The following is a 16,851-nucleotide window of genomic DNA, read 5'->3' on the forward strand; positions in this document are numbered from 1 at the left end:
TTAGGATCTTTTATTCATCATTTTAGGAAAAAACTTGATTATGTTGCCTAGGTCCTTTCTCAGAGCTGTCTGCATGTCTTTGTTCCTTAGACTATAAATGATGGGGTTGAGCAGAGGTGTCAGAATGGTGTATGTCATTGCCAATAGTGTGTCATCCCTGAAAGAGTCACTGTTCTTGGGTCTCAGATAGACAAAACAAGCAAACCCATAGTGTATGAAAACCACAGTGAAGTGGGAGGAGCAAGTTGAAAAGGTCTTATACCTTCCCCTGGCGGAGGGCATCTTCACAACTATTGTCACGATGAAGACATAAGAAACCATGATCAAAACAAAGCTGCCCACCAGCACAAAGGCAGTGAATGCAAGCAGAATCACTTTTTGATAAAATGTGTAATTACAGGCAAGGGAGACCACAGGCTCGATATCACAAAAAAAGTGCTGAATGATGTAGGAGTTACAAAAAGACAAGTTGAATATTATGATGACAATGCACAGAGAAACTGCAAAGCCAACCACCCCAGAGGCCACGATGAGCTGGAAGCAGATCTTTTGAGTCATCAGGATTGGATAATGTAGGGGGTTGTGGATGGCGGTGTAACGGTCATAGGACATGGCAGACAAGATGAAGCAGTTGTTGCCTCCCAACCCAAAGAAGAAAAACATCTGTGTGGCACACTCAGGGAGAGAAATGGTTTTGCTCTCTGATTGCAAGTCCACTAACATTCGGGGTAGGATCACCATAGTGGTGCAGGTTTCTGAAAAGGACAAAGCAAAGAGGAAAAAGTACATGGGAGTGTGAAGGTTGTGGTTGAGCTTGATGGCTGACATGATCAATGCATTTGCTAGGAGGATGGTCACATGGGAGAGGAGAATCACAGTGAAGAGTAGAGTCTGCAGTTCTGGGAAACTGGAAAATCCCCACAGAAGGAATGTGGTCACTGTGGTGTGATTGCCCATCCTCCTGGTGGCAGCACTTTTGGCCAGGCAGAATGTGTACTTAAGGTGAAGACTCAGAGACAACTGTGAAGAGATTCTGCAATGATGTCGCCAGAATTTTCATCAAGGTCTCCTGAAATAAATTTAATAACCACAAGAGAATCTTGGGTGCCAGTGATGGAGGGCAAAGTTAGGATTCTAAATGATACGAATATTTCTAGTAAGTAAGTCTGTTCAAACTCCACAGGTTAGGGTGAAGGCATGTTGGCTGTGGACAATGTAGTCCAATGGTGGCTGGCTCATCTTGAAAAGTCCAAGAATCTGAGAGTTTTTGATGTTGGACGCCTCAGCTGGTTCTCAGTCTACAGTGGAACCACAGAGAAGTAGGTTCTAACACCAGTGAAGCAATGCATCAGCAACAGGATAGATGAACTTGCTGGTGAGAACGAGGGCAAGCAGGCAGAGCTTCCTTCTCCCATGTCCTTTCATATAGCCAGGACCAGAAGGTGTAGCCCAGATTTGGGGTGGGTCTTCCTACCTCAATTGATCCAGTCAAGAAAAATCCTCACAAGTGTGCCCCGCTGCTTGGGTGTTAGTTGACAACAGATGCAGTCCAATTGACAACCAAGATTAGCTATAACAGTGACAATTTTGAAAGTAACTAGATGAGATAAGCAATTTACCAGGTAATTTCAGACTGTTTTAAATATACAATAATAATAATATCAGTAGTACTTAGTGAGCTAGTTCAATGACTTTGTAGTTGTTGTGAACATTGCATTGAAAGCATCTGGGGTTGGAGTAAGTTTTGAGAACAATGTTATTTTAGACTGTCAGTCAAATTTAGTCATAGGCGTTTGATCAGCATTATTTTCCAGCTGCTATACTCCTATGTTTTGCAGTAGAGACTTGAAGGAACCACCTTAAATTCCTGAGATCAATTTTTACATCATATTTATAACTTATTTGTTTATTTAATTTCCAGTCCATACAGAAATTTATGGGCAAGAATGACATGAGGACTGTGCATATTATTTTGATTTAAACATCAATCACTATTAAATTATACAAGACTGATTAAAAAGGAAGAGGAGTTCAGACAGTGAAAGAGATACTGGCTGGAAATCAACCTATAGAATTCATGGGGATTAATGTAAAGAATGATGTGTCATTCTGCTTTTTAAAGAGTTGCTATTTTCTAATTAGTACTGAAGATTCAGGAACAGAATATGAATCCAGCCACTTGACCAGCATCCCCTCAACACAGAAGATGAACTACAAAGTATGATGGGGTTAGACAGTGTTCATATAACTCTCATAAACATATGTGGTAGGTATCAACACTCAGATTTTACAGAGTGGCCAAGTGACTAGTAACAGTCATGACTTCATTCACCTTATAGTGACTAAATACCCACCATGTGCATTTCATTGCCCAAGACACACAGTATGGATCCAGTGTACAGATCTATGAAGTGGTAGTGCAGGCTATTGTCTGTTCGATCAGCAAAGGCCTGTGTGAGGAGGTGAGATACTTAGGTGGATTGCAGAATGATGTGTGAAGAGTAGGAGAAAGGATATTACAGGTGTGCCTAACAAAGGACTTCTTGTGAGTAACAAAACGTTCTCCAGCAATCTTCCCTGAAACTCTTGTGGTTTATCTTTAAGATCAGATTTTTTTCCTCTGAAGGTTTCTCAGCTTATTTATCTCTAAAGGAAAGTCCGTTCCATGAAAATTCCTACAACTACTGGTTACCTTTTGTGATTATAAGTCTAACCTCTATGGACAAAGGTGTTCAGTTTTCTTTGAACATGATTCAGCACCTTCCAAGTATTGAATGCAGAACTTTTATGGCTAATCTGGCCATATCATGTCTCTTATATTTTTAAAAGTTATTTATAGTCATTAGAGAGATTGAATGGCTCCATTTAAAACTTGTTTCTCATCTTTATGCCCAACAAGTTACTTCCTGCATTACAAATTTAATATTCTATTTTAAATATAAGGTGTACTTTTAACTGCATTGGGCATTTCCCATAGAGTAAATTGCATCTTTTAGTTATTAAACACACACACACACACACACACACACACACACACACACACACACACACAATTTCATTCTTCACACTGTGACCAGATGTTAGAATTCCAAAGACAGGACATATTAAACAATCTGCTGATAGTGTCAAAAACAGTATGTAGATATACATTATTCATAGAACTAGACATAAATGCCTCAGCATGAATTTCAATTTTGTTTATAAACAAATAGAAAGGTTTCTTGGTTCAGTCCTACTCCTATCTGTCCCATGCTCATACCAGATGATGAGCTCTGCTTTCCAAATGCAACCCAATCCTTCTGTTACTTTGCATATGGTATTGTTTCTGCCTAACTTTTCCCTCTTCATTAGAGTTCTCCATATTTTAAATTCATTTGCCATCTGGGCTCTGGAATCCAAGCTAAAATGCCTCCCCCATTTTACTTTATTACTCATTTAGATTTTTGCAGTAGTTTCTAGTCTCTGTTTTTCCTGTTCCTATACTCTTCCATATCAAATCTCCCATCATGGTACTCCTCCTCTTTGTAGAAACCACTGCTTCCAAAATTTCAGTGATAGTTACCTTTTCATAACTGGGATCCAAATATCTAAGGGAACATCAAAGGGAAGGACTATTTATTTGCATCACAGTTTCAGTCCGTGGTTGCCCGATTCCACTGCTTAGGGTCTGAGGTGATGGTGACATGAGACCTCAAACAAGAGGAGGCTATTTGCCTCATGAAAACACACAGAGAGAATGCCTTTGCTTCTAGTCTCTCTTCACCTTGCGCCTCTTATTCCATCGCTGTGTGTCTAGCCTGTGGGATGATGCCACAGAATCAGGGGATGCTCCTCCACCTTGTTCAATGCTCTCTGGAAAGTCCTCACAGACACACACCCAGAGGTGTAAAGTAGAACTTTACTAATCTCTAGTGATTTCTGTAATTTTTACTAAATATTTCTGTTGTCCAGTACTCTGTATCCTCACAGCTGCCATGAGAGACAAGAGCTACTGCAGTGGTCTTCCCTGTGACAAGGAAATGATGGCTCTGCAGGTACTTAGTGCACCTGTGTGCGATAGTCACAGGCTTCATTTTGGCAATTGTCCAATGTTCTCAGGACTCTGCACACTGAACATGGTGAATGAATGTGCAGGTATTTTACTCCTCTTTGCTTAATTGCATTCATGAATGATGAACAAGCTATTAAGGCAACAAAAATGTCAAATGCAGGAGTTCTTGTTTAGAGCCTGGGAGAAAGAAATTATCTCCGCATTCCTAGCCACCTGGTGTACACAAGTGGTCTTTTATTAAGGGAATGTTAAAATTGCTCGAATTTGTGAAAAACAAACAAAAACAAATAAACAAAAAACCCTATGGTGGGATAATGTTCATGTACACTGTAAAGATTTGTCACTTGTATTGGTTTAATAAAACGCTGATTGACCAGTAGCCCCTCATACTCACTACAAGTTCTTGGTGTTTTCAAGAGAGTAATACCATAGTACCAGGGGATGTGTAGTTTCTACAGACTTTGTCAATGACTTTGACTGATGGTCTCACAATGATTTTTGAAACTTTTCATGTATGTGATGATAAATTCCCCAATCTATTGAAATAGAGTGGGACAAGGACAGTGTGATGTCATTTAATCCTCCATTATCAACGATTGCCACTAGACAACAAGATGCCTACAATATTGCATCAATTGATATTTGTCCCTCTGGACATTATCAGGACCTGCATCTGGATTTCTCATCTTGTTCTCTGTTTTCCATCCATCACTTCCCTGTGTACTTTTCTTGGCTTCATCTCTATGAGGAACAAGAAAATGGCAACATTATTAACATCCTTGTCATCTGTGCCCACACTACCCCTCATACCTTCTACCAAGCAATAAACAGCCACTGGATCTTGATTTTGAAAAAAAAAAAAAAAAAGCCAAGCACATATTCATTGTAAGGAACAACAACAACGTGAAGCCCCGACAAACCCTTTTCCTTCTCAAGGAGGAGAGTCACCTTCCACTCTCTTAAAACCAAGAAGAAGTGAGAGCATCTGAAGAATTTCATCTCTCCCTTCAGGGGTGGCTTTCTCAGAGTTTATACGTCGCATGATGCAAGGATGAGCAGCGAAGCTGCTTTTGTCATGTGGATGCCTGTGACCAGTTGTAGTAATTAGTCTCTTACAATTTAAAGAGACGTCTTCCGCATTCCTTAAGGGTGGGGCTTAGAACACTCAAGGTTTTAATGAGAGTCCTGGGGCCACTGGAGATGATTATCTTGAGACTGCTTTAGATACTTGAAATTATGTGTTTATGGGTCTTTTATCCAATGTCTTATCCACCCAGGGCTTTGTAATTCTTGAGATGTGACAGGGACTTCCTCTGTCTATTACTTTTATGAATATCTGGAAATGGTTTAAGATTAACATGTTAAAAATATCTTGGGGTGCAACGGATTCTGTGGGGGTGTATACCTCTTGTATAACACCATTTGTTTTATGACTTTGGAACTTTGCCAAGTCCTTCAGTCTTCTGCTACTGTATTTACATGGTAAAAGAATAAGCGTTATGAGATTATTGCCTGGGGAAACAGAAGGAGCCGGACAGGAAGAGAAGGAACATGTAAATAATCTGTGTCATTCATTTCTCATAAGGCAGCTTTGTTGAGAAGATGCTGTTTACAGAGAACATTCACTTTCATACAAATCCCTGTTTAGTGCGCTGACACTGATTTTTCCTGTAAATGGCTTCTGAATGATCATCTCAGCATCTGTATCTCAAACTCTTTACCACATATGGTAAATCACACCTTCTCTTCAATATTCACTCTCATAACTTCAGACACTACAGCAAAACAGCCAACACATTATTCTAGGGCTGAGTAGAGAACTCAGACTGCAAGGTGCCTGATGCATAAATCTGAGGACCTGGCTTTGATGCCCTGCATCTGTGAGAAGAACCATGTGGTGGCCCTTGCTTGTAATTCTAGCACTGAGGAGACAGAGCAGGGGGATCCCGGAAGTTCACTGGGCAACTAGTCTAGTCTTTTTGGAGAGTTTCAAGCCAGTGAGATACCAACACCCTTCACCCAAGTGGATTGCTCCTTAGCAACAGTGCCCAAGGTTGTCCTTTTGTCTACATAAGTGAACATGCACACACACATATACAAACACACTCATACAACTAAACTAGGTTTATTTTTAAACTAATACACAGCACATAAATATTTAAAGCACTTATTTTAAAAATGTAAATTATTTTTTAACAAATATGGAGAAGCAAAATGATACATGACTATGGCATATGTGATCTTTTGGTACTAATACACAATGTATACAGTAATTAGTAATTCAACATAGATAGTGCCTCAAACATCCATCATGTATTTTCCAAAAATAATTATCAACTGAAAAAATTAATAGCCTTCATGATGGAATTTGTATAATCATATGTCATGCTTTGGTCATGTCCATTTTACATTCTCTGATGTTTAACTTTTTCCTCCCCTACCTCAATGCTCTTTTCAGTCCCTTATGGTCCCTCTTCAATTTTCAGGCTACTTTAAAAATAGTTTCTGAATATGAGAAAGATCATTGGATGTTTTATATAATATATTTGGCTCATTAAGATTTCAATTGTTGCATATATTTGTCCTGCACACCACAGGGTTTTAAATAACTGAATAATAGCCCACGGTGTATGTACAGCATCTTTTCTCTATCCTTTCTTCTGCTGTGGCTCAATCATGCCACAAGTTCCATCCATTTTCTAATAAATTAGCTAATTTCTTTTTTCTTTACAAAGGGATAAAATTCTACTGTGCATACGTTTCATGCTTTCCTAATTCACTCATCTGTTGATAAATCTCCAGACCACTACATGTCTAGGATACTGTGCACAGTTCAACAATAAACATGAGGATGCAAGTATCTCTGTGGCCTTCTGACTTAGAATCCCTTGAGTTTATACTGGAGAGTGTTATGGACAGATCATATGGTAGCTCTATTTTTTAAATATTGTGTGTGTGTGTGTGTGTGTGTGTTGTCGTAAAGAGAGCAGGGGGGAGAGAGAGAGAGAGAGAGAGACTAACAAAGTATATAATAATTCCTTATCCATATCCTCTCCAACATTTGTGGCCATTTATTTTCTTCATAATGTACTCCCAATATCATTTTAATTCTTATTTTTGAATGGCTAAAACTAGTGAACACATGTTTTCCTTTTTTACATACTTATTTGCAGTTTTTATTATTATTTCAAGATTGCTTAATTCATTAATGTGTGGATAATCTTTTTTGTGTGTCTGTGTTTGTTTTGGATTGCTTTTAGTTCTTTATAGATTGTAGATATCTATCCACTGGGAGATACATAGGGCTCAGAATCTCAGTACACAATTGTTTAAATTCTTTAGTCTCTTCTCTATACAATAAAAACATGAGAATAATAAAAGCATCTACTCCAAAACATACTGTGAACATTTACTATGTGTAAAGCTCTTAGAATAATTATTCATATAAAGGGATGTTGATAGGAATACTGTTTTTAACTATTGTAGTGTTTGTCAATCTAACCCTGCAATAACAGGGCTACAAGGGATTCTGAAATTAAGATTATCAAGAGAATTAAAGTATCATTGAGTCTTTGGGCTGAAGAGTTAGTGTTCTGCCATAACCTACCTACACAAAGGGAGTACTCAAGAGGTGACACTTTGATTCTTTTTCCTATTTTGAAGGCATCCAGGTCATTTTAAAATTCTAATTCTTCATGCAATTTTAAGACATTCTTGCTCTGTCTTCTTATACAGTGATGGAAATGTGTAAAACATTTTGTTATTTAAAATTCAGCTTTATGTGAAGTTCCACTTCCCGCTCCCCAGAGTACTTGATGGCATATGTTAAAGATGGAAAAATTTTAAATACTTATTGATGGTAAGTCCCTGCAGTGGCCGCCAATGTCTGCCTGCATCTGCTGTGGGTTCAACTGGGGTCGCAATTGGTGGCAGAGCGCTTTTCTGCATCTCCGTAGGGCTGGCCAGTAGCGTCAGTGCACTGTGCAAACATTGCAACCGCTCCAAGGAGACAGCGTTCAGAGTTCCTGAATAGCTTGCCTTGTGAGGAGCTGACAATAATTTAATTCCATCTCCAGGTTTTTTTTCTAAATTTTTTTTTGTGGGCACATTGAGAACCATGAACAGTTTTAAGAAGGAAGAGTTTGACAGCCATATCCTTGACAAAGGCTTTACTGCCAAGGACATTCTGGACCAAAGAATTAATGAAGTTTCTTCCTTTGATGACAAGGATGCTTTCTATGTTGGACCTGGGAGACACTCTGAAGGACCAACTAAGATGGCTAAAAGCTCTACCTTGTGTCACTCCCTTTTATGCAGTCAAAAGTAATGACAGCAGAGCCATAGTGACCACCTTAGCTGCCACTGGGACAGGTTTTGACTGTGCAAGCAAGACTGAAATACATTTGGTGCAGGGGCTAGGGCTGCCTCCAGAGAGGATTATCTTTGCAAATTCTTCTAAACAAGTGTCTCAGATCAAGTATGCTGCCAGTAATGGAGTCTAGATGATGATTTTGACAGTGAGGTTGAGTTGATGGTGGTAGCCAAAGCACATCCAAAGGCAAAGTTGGTTTTGTGAATTACCTCTGATGATTCTAAAGCAGTTTGTCACCTCAGTGTTAGATGTGGGATTCCCTTCTGTATGCTGTGAATATGATTGGTTAATAAAGAAAGCTGGCTTGAGCCTATGGCAAGGTGGAGCAGAGGTAGGTGGGGAAAATGGAACTAAATGCTGGGAGAAAGAAGGGCAGAGTAGGGATAAGCCATGTAGTCCCTTCTAGAGACAGAGAAAGAAGGGTGGAGTAGGGAGAAGCCATGTAGCCCCAGCTAGAGACAGATGCTGGATGGAACTTTGCCGGTAAGTCACTGCCACATGGCGATACACAGATTAATGGAGGTGGGTTAAATTAATATGTAAGAGTTAGTCAATAAGAAGCTAGAGCTAATGGGCCAAGCAGTGATTTAAATAATATGGTTTCTGTGTGATTTATTTTTGGGCTCTGAGCAGCCAGGGACCAAGAAGTGGCCCCTTCTTCTAACAAGTGTTAAGTTTGGTGCCACACTCAAAACCAGCAAGCTTCTCTTGTAATGGGCAAAAGAGCTAAATATTGATGTCATTGGTGTCAGTTTCCATGTGGAGAGTGGATGTGCTGACCCTGAGACCTTCATACGGTCCTGTTGTATGACTTCATACGGTCCTGTCTGATTACTACTGTGTCTTTGACATGGGAACAGAAGTTGGTTTCAGCATGTATCTGCTTGATATTGGTGGTGGCTTTCCTGGATCTGAGGATAGGAAGCTTCAATTTGAAGAGATCACCAGCTCTGGACAAGTACTTCTACCCGACTCTGGGATGAGAGTCACAACTGAGCCAGGCAGATACCCTGCCATTTCAGCTTTCACACTGGCAGTCAATATCATTGCTAAAAAAATGGTACAGAAGGATCAGACCAACTCTGATGATGAAGATGAGTCAAATGAACAAACCTTCATGTATTATGTGAGGAACGGAGTGTATGGAACATTTAATTGCATCCTTTATGATCATGCTGATGGAGGTGGGTCATCTTTCTATCTGTTGTTTCATTGGTTAAGTAATAAAGAAACTGCCTTGGCCCTTTTAATAGGACAAAAATTAGGTAGGCGGAGTAAACAGAACAGAATACTGGGAGAAAGAAGCCGAGTCAGGAGTCACCATGATTCTCTCTCTCCAGACAGACGCAGGTTAAGATCTTTCCTGGTAAGGCAGCTCATGGTGCTACATAGAATATTAGAAATGGGTTAGATCGATATGTAAGAGCTAGCCAATAAGAGGCTGGAACTAATGGGCCAGGCAGTGATTAAAAGAATACAGTTTCCGTGTAATTATTTCGGGGCATAAGCTAGCCATGCAGGCGCCCAGGTGCCGGGGACACAGCCCCGCCGCTCTTATTACAACAGAGTGGCGCCGCAGCTCTTATTACAACAGAGTGGCACCACAGCTCTTATTACAACAGAGTGGCACCCAACGTGCTAATGAACTCCACGTAAAACCTGAGAGGGCTTAAAAAGGACACAGAGAAAATTTAAGACAGCTTTTTGCTGTTTCTGGGTTGCATGCGGCAAATAAATTGTCCTGACTCAGCAACAGGAAAAAACTGGCTGTTTTAAAATGCCGGCTTTCTGGGCTGTGCCACCATTGCGATATCTGTCTGGCTCCTGCGGGAGAAAGAGTCTTTGAATGGAGCATTTGGAGTAAAGTGCTATGGCTTGCTTGATGGCAATGTGGACTGCTGTGTGCCTGGAACTGTGAGTGGCTCAGGGGCACCAAATGGCTCTGAGGCAGGAATGGCTCAGCTCCGCCATGTTGAACTGTGCTGGTCTCAGGCAGGAACTACCATAATTACCATAATAATAGCACAGTTAAGGTTTAAACTGGGCAGGACACAGGCCGTACCGTATTACTTGTACATGGTGCAACTCAAGTTTTTAAAAAATGCTTAACATTTTAAAAAATGCTCCTGGATATTAAAAAAATTACAGATTCACAATAGAACTGATTCAGACACTGTTGGATGAATGTACGTAGGCTTGAGAGAGAGAAAAAAATATATATAAAGAATAAAGTTAATGTCTTAAAAAAGGGTAAAGTCTTTAAAGAGACAGAGTACAGATAGTTATAGATTAAAAGAAATAAAGAAAAATAAGCCACGTAAAAATGGAAAATTCACAGAGAGTCTGGATTCTTTGTATTATTGTGTTTTCTTTAAAATTTTTAACTATGAAGGAGCTAAGTGCAGAGAGACATTTCATTATATGGGCTGCCAAGCTAAACCAGAATGGATATAAGGGTATTATGATTTCAGAATATGGGTCTAAGGATATGATGCTTTGGAGAGGGTCTTCTTTTGTTTTCACAGAGGATGAGACTCTGTGGATTGCGTCTATCCCGATATGGTATGATAGACCACGCCCTCCTAAAAGGTTGCTGTGAACACCTTCAGAAAATTACTTCACTCAACTGCCAACTGAGATGACCCTGACACACAGGTTACACCATGAAAGATCTGAATACAGCGCCCCCATTCAGCAGGAAACAGTTTGGAGAGAAAAACTGCGCCCATGTTCCCAAATATTGTTTATAAATGTTCTTTTGCATTTAAAGGGGGATATGATATAGATATGAATAATTTGCATTGGTGTGGATTTGAAGGTCAATTTTGTTATATGTATATACATATTTCTAATCTTGATTAAGGTATTGTGATTGTATAGTTCATTTAAAAATGTAATGTATATAGGTTGTTAATGGATAATCATCAATAGTAATCAAGCTTGTAGTCATGTTAGTTAGATTTTCTAGATGTGCATAGATATATTTCAGCTAGATAGGCATTCTTCATATCTTTCAAAGACTGCAGAATATGGCATTTAATGTTTTAATAACTTAGGGCTTTTCATGATAATGAGACACGTCTGCTCCTGGCAGCACCAATCTACTTCAAGAGGAAGATGAGCATCGAAGAGGCTCCTTAAGGAGTTTGATAGCCATTTGGGCAAGAAACTGCTCTTGCCTGGACTGTTGCATAAACTGGACACAGAGAACCCGCAGAAAGAGGACTGCTGAACTTGCCTAAAGGTGAGACGGCTTTTCGGGATTCCTGACTCCTAAAAGAGTCTGCGAGACATTCTGCAGGACACAGCAAAAAGTGACTGAACTGTCTTTGGAATTTCCTGCTTGATGAAAATGTCTGCTGGATACTATGGGCCTGAAGGTTGAAGATGGATGCCCCAACAGTACAAAAGAACTTTGGGTGACTGTCCAGGCAGTGAGATGTCTCTATCATTTCTAGAGTTTTGGATCTCTTGTTTGCTTAGGTAATATTATATCCTTCTGGAGTCTTTGATGGAGTTGAAGAATGGTTAGTTATAGTTTTCCTTAGTTATGATAAAAGATAAAATAGATATAAATATTATAACTTTAGTTCTTGCTTGATAACTGTTTTGCTATATGTAATCTTACTATGTTAAAGTAAAAGCCTTTCTTTTTTGTTTAAACAGAAAAAGGGGAAATGATGAAGGTGGGTCATCTTTCTATCTGTTGTTTCATTGATTAAGTAATAAAGAAACTGCCTTGGCCCCTTTAATAGGACAAAAATTAGGTAGGCGGAGTAAACAGAACAGAATACTGGGAGAAAGAAGCCGAGTCAGGAGTCGCCATGATTCTCTCTCTCCAGACAGATGCAGGTTAAGATCTTTCCTGGTAAGGCAGCTCATGGTGCTACATAGAATATTAGAAATGGGTTAGATCGATATGTAAGAGCTAGCCAATAAGAGGCTGGAACTAATGGGCCAGGCAGTGATTAAAAGAATACAGTTTCCGTGTAATTATTTCGGGTAAAGCTAGCCGGGTGGTGGAACACAGCCCCGCCGCTCTTATTACAACATCATGCACATGTGAAGTTCCTGCTGCCGAAGAGACCCAAGCCAGATGAGATGTATTACTCATTCAGCATCTGGGGACCAGCATGTGATGGCCTTGATCGGTGAGTCAAGCATTGTAACCTGCATGACATGCATGAGAGTGAGTGGCTGCTCTTTGAGAACATGGATGCATACACTGTTGCTGCTGCATCTACTTTCAATGGGTTCCAGAGGCCTTCTATCTGCTATGTAATGTTGAGGCTGATGTGGCAACTGATGAAGCAGATCCAGGGCCTTGGCATCCCACCAGAAGTGGAGGAACAGAATATTGGCACTCTGCCCACATCTTGTGCCCAGGAGAGCGGGATGGACTGTCACCTAGTAGCCTGTGCTTCTGCTACTATCAATCTGTAGATGCCATTCTTATAGCTCTTACCAGCAAGTTTAGCTTGAATTAAGGGACTTGGGGAGGACCATTTAACTTAATTACCCCTAGTTATGGAATGTCTTTGTAAGAATAGGGTTGGCACGGATGTAGTGTGGAAGGCTAGGCGATGGGTCCATTTCCCTCTGTTTCTATGGAAACTTTGAATATTTGTTTTATATGGATTTTTATCACTTTTTGAATATGATACTAATGTCTGCCTCTCAGCTGCTGAGCAAGTTGGTGCATTTGGCAGAATGGGCCAAAAGCTAATGTTCTGACCCATTTTGGAAATAAACTGTCTTGAAATAGCTAGACATCAGGGAAGGTTTTCAAGTGTCCCTTAAGGAAGGTGCATGCTTCCTGCACAGGCTGCTGTAGTCACAGCAGTGAGTTAACCCACAGTACAACAGAGAAGGAAAAGGTGGTTGGTACGAGACCACACCCTCCATACATAGTGTTATTCTGCTTAGCCAGCCCAAAGTTGTGCATGTGGCTGATGCCCAGAGCCTGTTAGTGAGGAATGTCATTTGTCTTGTGACCTGTTGTCCTGGACACATCCCAGGTACCTGATGTCTTGCACACATCCCAGGGAAGGCATCTAAGATTCTTTGAACCTTGACTGTAGAAACCCTGAATGTTCCTCAACCCTTGACTTGGCCTGCATCACCACCTAGTAATGAGTTGGAAGTATCTACAGCACTTGGCAACCAACTTCCTGTAATCAATTCAACAACAGCAAAAAAAAGACTGATATTGAATTGATGAAACTGGGTTTAGTTTTTATATTTAAAGTTTAGCAGTATTTACTTCTCACACACATTCAAGTAAACTTGAAACTAATTGTTCATAAGAAAATTTGTTATATTATGATGTAGTAAATATTAAATCCTACATGGCCATACACGAACACCTAGAGAGAACAAAATAATAAATTGACCACTTGAGAATTGACATGATCTTGGAAGCTTAATTGTTTTTCCTGTGAATTGAGTCACTCAGTATCCATCACAGAAAAAGAATGCTCGGTGGTACTTCAGAATTCACACTTGAGTCTTTAGCATCTTCAGAGATTTATGCCCAAAGGAGACTATAAAAGATGACTATAACCACAACTTTGACTCTTCACTGAAAGATGAATGCATGCTCACTTCAAGACGTAGGACTTTGGCTATTGGTAATGAATCTGGCTGACTGGTTTTCATTTATCATCTGATAAGAAGATGTATGTACTCAGTCAGTCACAGCACTAAAAAGGCAGGTATAATCAAGCAGTCAGCCTGTGTGACACCTTGGCTGACTTGATATGTTTCTACCACCAGTTTATGAGAGAGGAAGCAGTTATAATTAGAGAACTAGGGTTCTTGTTTACCTACATACAACACAGCAAGTCCTACTTTTCAACATTATCTAAATGTGTCACTGTTAAAAGAGTTGAAATCTTTGGGCATTTACTGATATTTAAGGACTCAAGTAAAAGATTTAAAGGTTGTTAAAAACTGTGCATGAGGAGTTAACTTTGCTTAGAAAAAGCTTATACTATATTTTATACAATTGCATATATGCCGAAAATAACATTATGTCATCTTATAAAAACCTGGTTAGAAACTAGTGTTATATCAAGAAGTCATTTGTTCTCAATAAGTCTCTTTTAGTTATGTGTTGAGTTTTAGTATGTTCTTTTCATAGTGATTACATAGATATTTCAAATTATTTGGTAAAATACTTTATGTTTCAAATATATACAAATCGAACAAATTTACAATACTCTTATTGATAATTTAAAATTCCTATTTAGTAGGTGTGAGAGTAATAATTTTATCTGTGCAGGGAACTCATACAATATCTATTAAAAACCTTTTTTCAATCAATCCTGGTTTATAGAAGTCTAAGATTTTTATTATTTAACTTTTTTATTTTGTTGATACTAAGTAGGATGGTTTGGGCAAGTTGAGTATCTAATTCTGATTTTACTATTATGTACCACATGCAAGTTAAGTAATCTTTTTCAAAGTTATTATAATATAGTTATTAAAACAATATTTTATGAAAATGTAAGATTTTATATAAAACCAAAAAAATTATGAAAATATTGCAATTACATAAATGACCTATATGCATCTATGCATAATTCTTAGATTAATTCTTGTTTTTTTAAAGAAGCATTTAAAAGATTAGTTGCTATCTGAGTATTTCCTACAAAACTCTATGCATTCATCTTTGTTAACATGGCCAGGATTTATTTCTATTACTCTCATCTTTTACTTTTATATTTTGCTTTAAGGTGTACTTGGTTAAACAATATAATGTGAAGAGAAAAGGGCATATTATGTGAGGGAAAGTTTTTTGGTGATTCTGCTAAAGAACTTTAAAATTACAGACTGACTTATCCCTGCAGGCAAATAAATATGGTTGTTTGGGCATCTTTAAATGCAAATGTTTGTATATTCATGAGAGTGAAACGACCCTTTTATAAATCCCTTTCTGTGATGTCTTCCTCACAGCCTAGTTCTGGCAGCAGCTACACTGACCCATGGCTCTCCTGGAGGAAGGGAACCACACTGCAGTGTCAGAGTTCATTTTATTGGGATTGACAGATGACCCAGTCCTTAGAGTCGTCCTCTTCACCATCATCCTGTGCATCTACCTAGTGACCGTGTCTGGGAACCTCAGCACCATCCTTCTCATCAGAGTCTCTTCTCAGCTCCATCACCCCATGTACTTTTTCCTCAGTCACTTGGCCTCTGCTGACATAGGCTACTCATCTTCTGTCACACCCAACATGCTTGTCGGCTTCCTGGTGGAGAGAAATACCATCTCCTACTTCGGATGTGCCATCCAACTGGGCTCAGCTGTTTTCTTTGGGACGGTTGAATGTTTCCTTCTGGCTGCCATGGCTTATGATCGTTTTATAGCAATCTGTAGCCCACTGCTTTATTCAACCAAAATGTCCACACAAGTTTGTGTCCAGTTGCTTGTAGTATCCTATGTTGGTGGCTTTTTTAATGCTTCCTTCTTCACGATGTCCGTTTTTTCTTTTCTCTTCTGTGGACCAAACAGAATCAATCACTTTTTCTGTGATTTTACTCCTTTAGTTGAACTCTCCTGTTCTGATAACAGCATCCTTCTAGTTCTAGATTCATTTTCTGCTGGTTCTATCATTTTGATCACAGTGTTTGTCATAGCCATCTCCTACATTTACATTCTCATCACTATCCTGAAGATGCGCTCTACTGAAGGCCGCCACAAGGCCTTCTCCACCTGCACCTCCCATCTCACTGCAGTCACTCTGTTCTATGGAACCATCACCTTCATCTATGTGATGCCCAAGTCCAGCTACTCCACAGACCAGAACAAGGTGGTGTCTGTGTTCTACATGGTGGTGATCCCCATGTTGAACCCCCTCATCTACAGCCTTAGGAATAATGAGATCAAGGGTGCTCTGAAGAGACAGCTTGGTAGGAAAACATTTTCTTAGAGCTATCTGTTATTTTTAAGACTTGATATATTAATAATGCCTAATTTATATATTACTAAAGTGAGTGTCCTGATTGAAAAAGCTTGATGACATGTTAGTTTGTGAGGAGTTTTTCAAAAACTAGGAGGGTTCAAATTTTATGTTACATAGAAAATTAGAAGTTTCTTTAACAAAAATTAAATTAATTTTGTAATTAAGGGCATAGATTATTCATACAAATGTAAATTTCTAAAATAATTTTGAAGCCACTTTATTATATTTCAACATTGTTCATCATTCACCAGGTTACAGATTGGATCTTAATAGTCCCTAGAATCTCATGTCATTGGCCAAAGCCTATACCCTATTTCTGGCACTCACGGGGAATGCCTGAAACATTTAGAAACTGAGAATAGTTGTGATATTTATTTTACTCAAGACATGCCATATACAAGTGTTGTCACTTAGAACTTTGTCTATTTTCCTTATTTGTCAGGAGATGAGGGTCTTTGTTCAAT

The 16,851-nt window shown here is 39.2% G+C and overlaps 2 protein-coding genes and 1 pseudogene across 2 annotated transcripts; 2 read left to right on the forward strand and 1 right to left on the reverse strand.

The window, feature by feature from the left end:
- LOC130879024 (olfactory receptor 10T2-like) lies at positions 1 to 957 on the reverse strand. The gene has a single exon (XM_057777002.1). It carries the CDS (start codon positions 955 to 957, stop codon positions 1 to 3), a length of 957 nt encoding a protein of 318 aa, XP_057632985.1.
- Positions 958 to 8,168: 7,211 nt separating this feature from the next.
- LOC130880441 (ornithine decarboxylase-like) lies at positions 8,169 to 12,866 on the forward strand (annotated as a pseudogene).
- A 2,543-nt stretch (positions 12,867 to 15,409) lies between these two features.
- LOC130879602 (olfactory receptor 502-like) lies at positions 15,410 to 16,354 on the forward strand. Its single transcript, XM_057778283.1, has one exon. The coding sequence runs from the start codon at positions 15,410 to 15,412 to the stop codon at positions 16,352 to 16,354; it is 945 nt and encodes a 314-aa protein (XP_057634266.1).
- Positions 16,355 to 16,851: the final 497 nt, after the last annotated feature.

Source organism: Chionomys nivalis, chromosome 8, assembly GCF_950005125.1.
Source record: "Chionomys nivalis chromosome 8, mChiNiv1.1, whole genome shotgun sequence".
Taxonomy (NCBI): domain Eukaryota; kingdom Metazoa; phylum Chordata; class Mammalia; order Rodentia; family Cricetidae; genus Chionomys; species Chionomys nivalis.

What these genes read in the sequence shown, in the direction of transcription:
- LOC130879024 (XM_057777002.1), bottom strand. Translation starts at nt 957, where the DNA reads ATGGGCAATCACACCACAGTGACCACATTCCTTCTGTGGGGATTTTCC.
- LOC130879602 (XM_057778283.1), top strand. Translation starts at nt 15,410, where the DNA reads ATGGCTCTCCTGGAGGAAGGGAACCACACTGCAGTGTCAGAGTTCATT.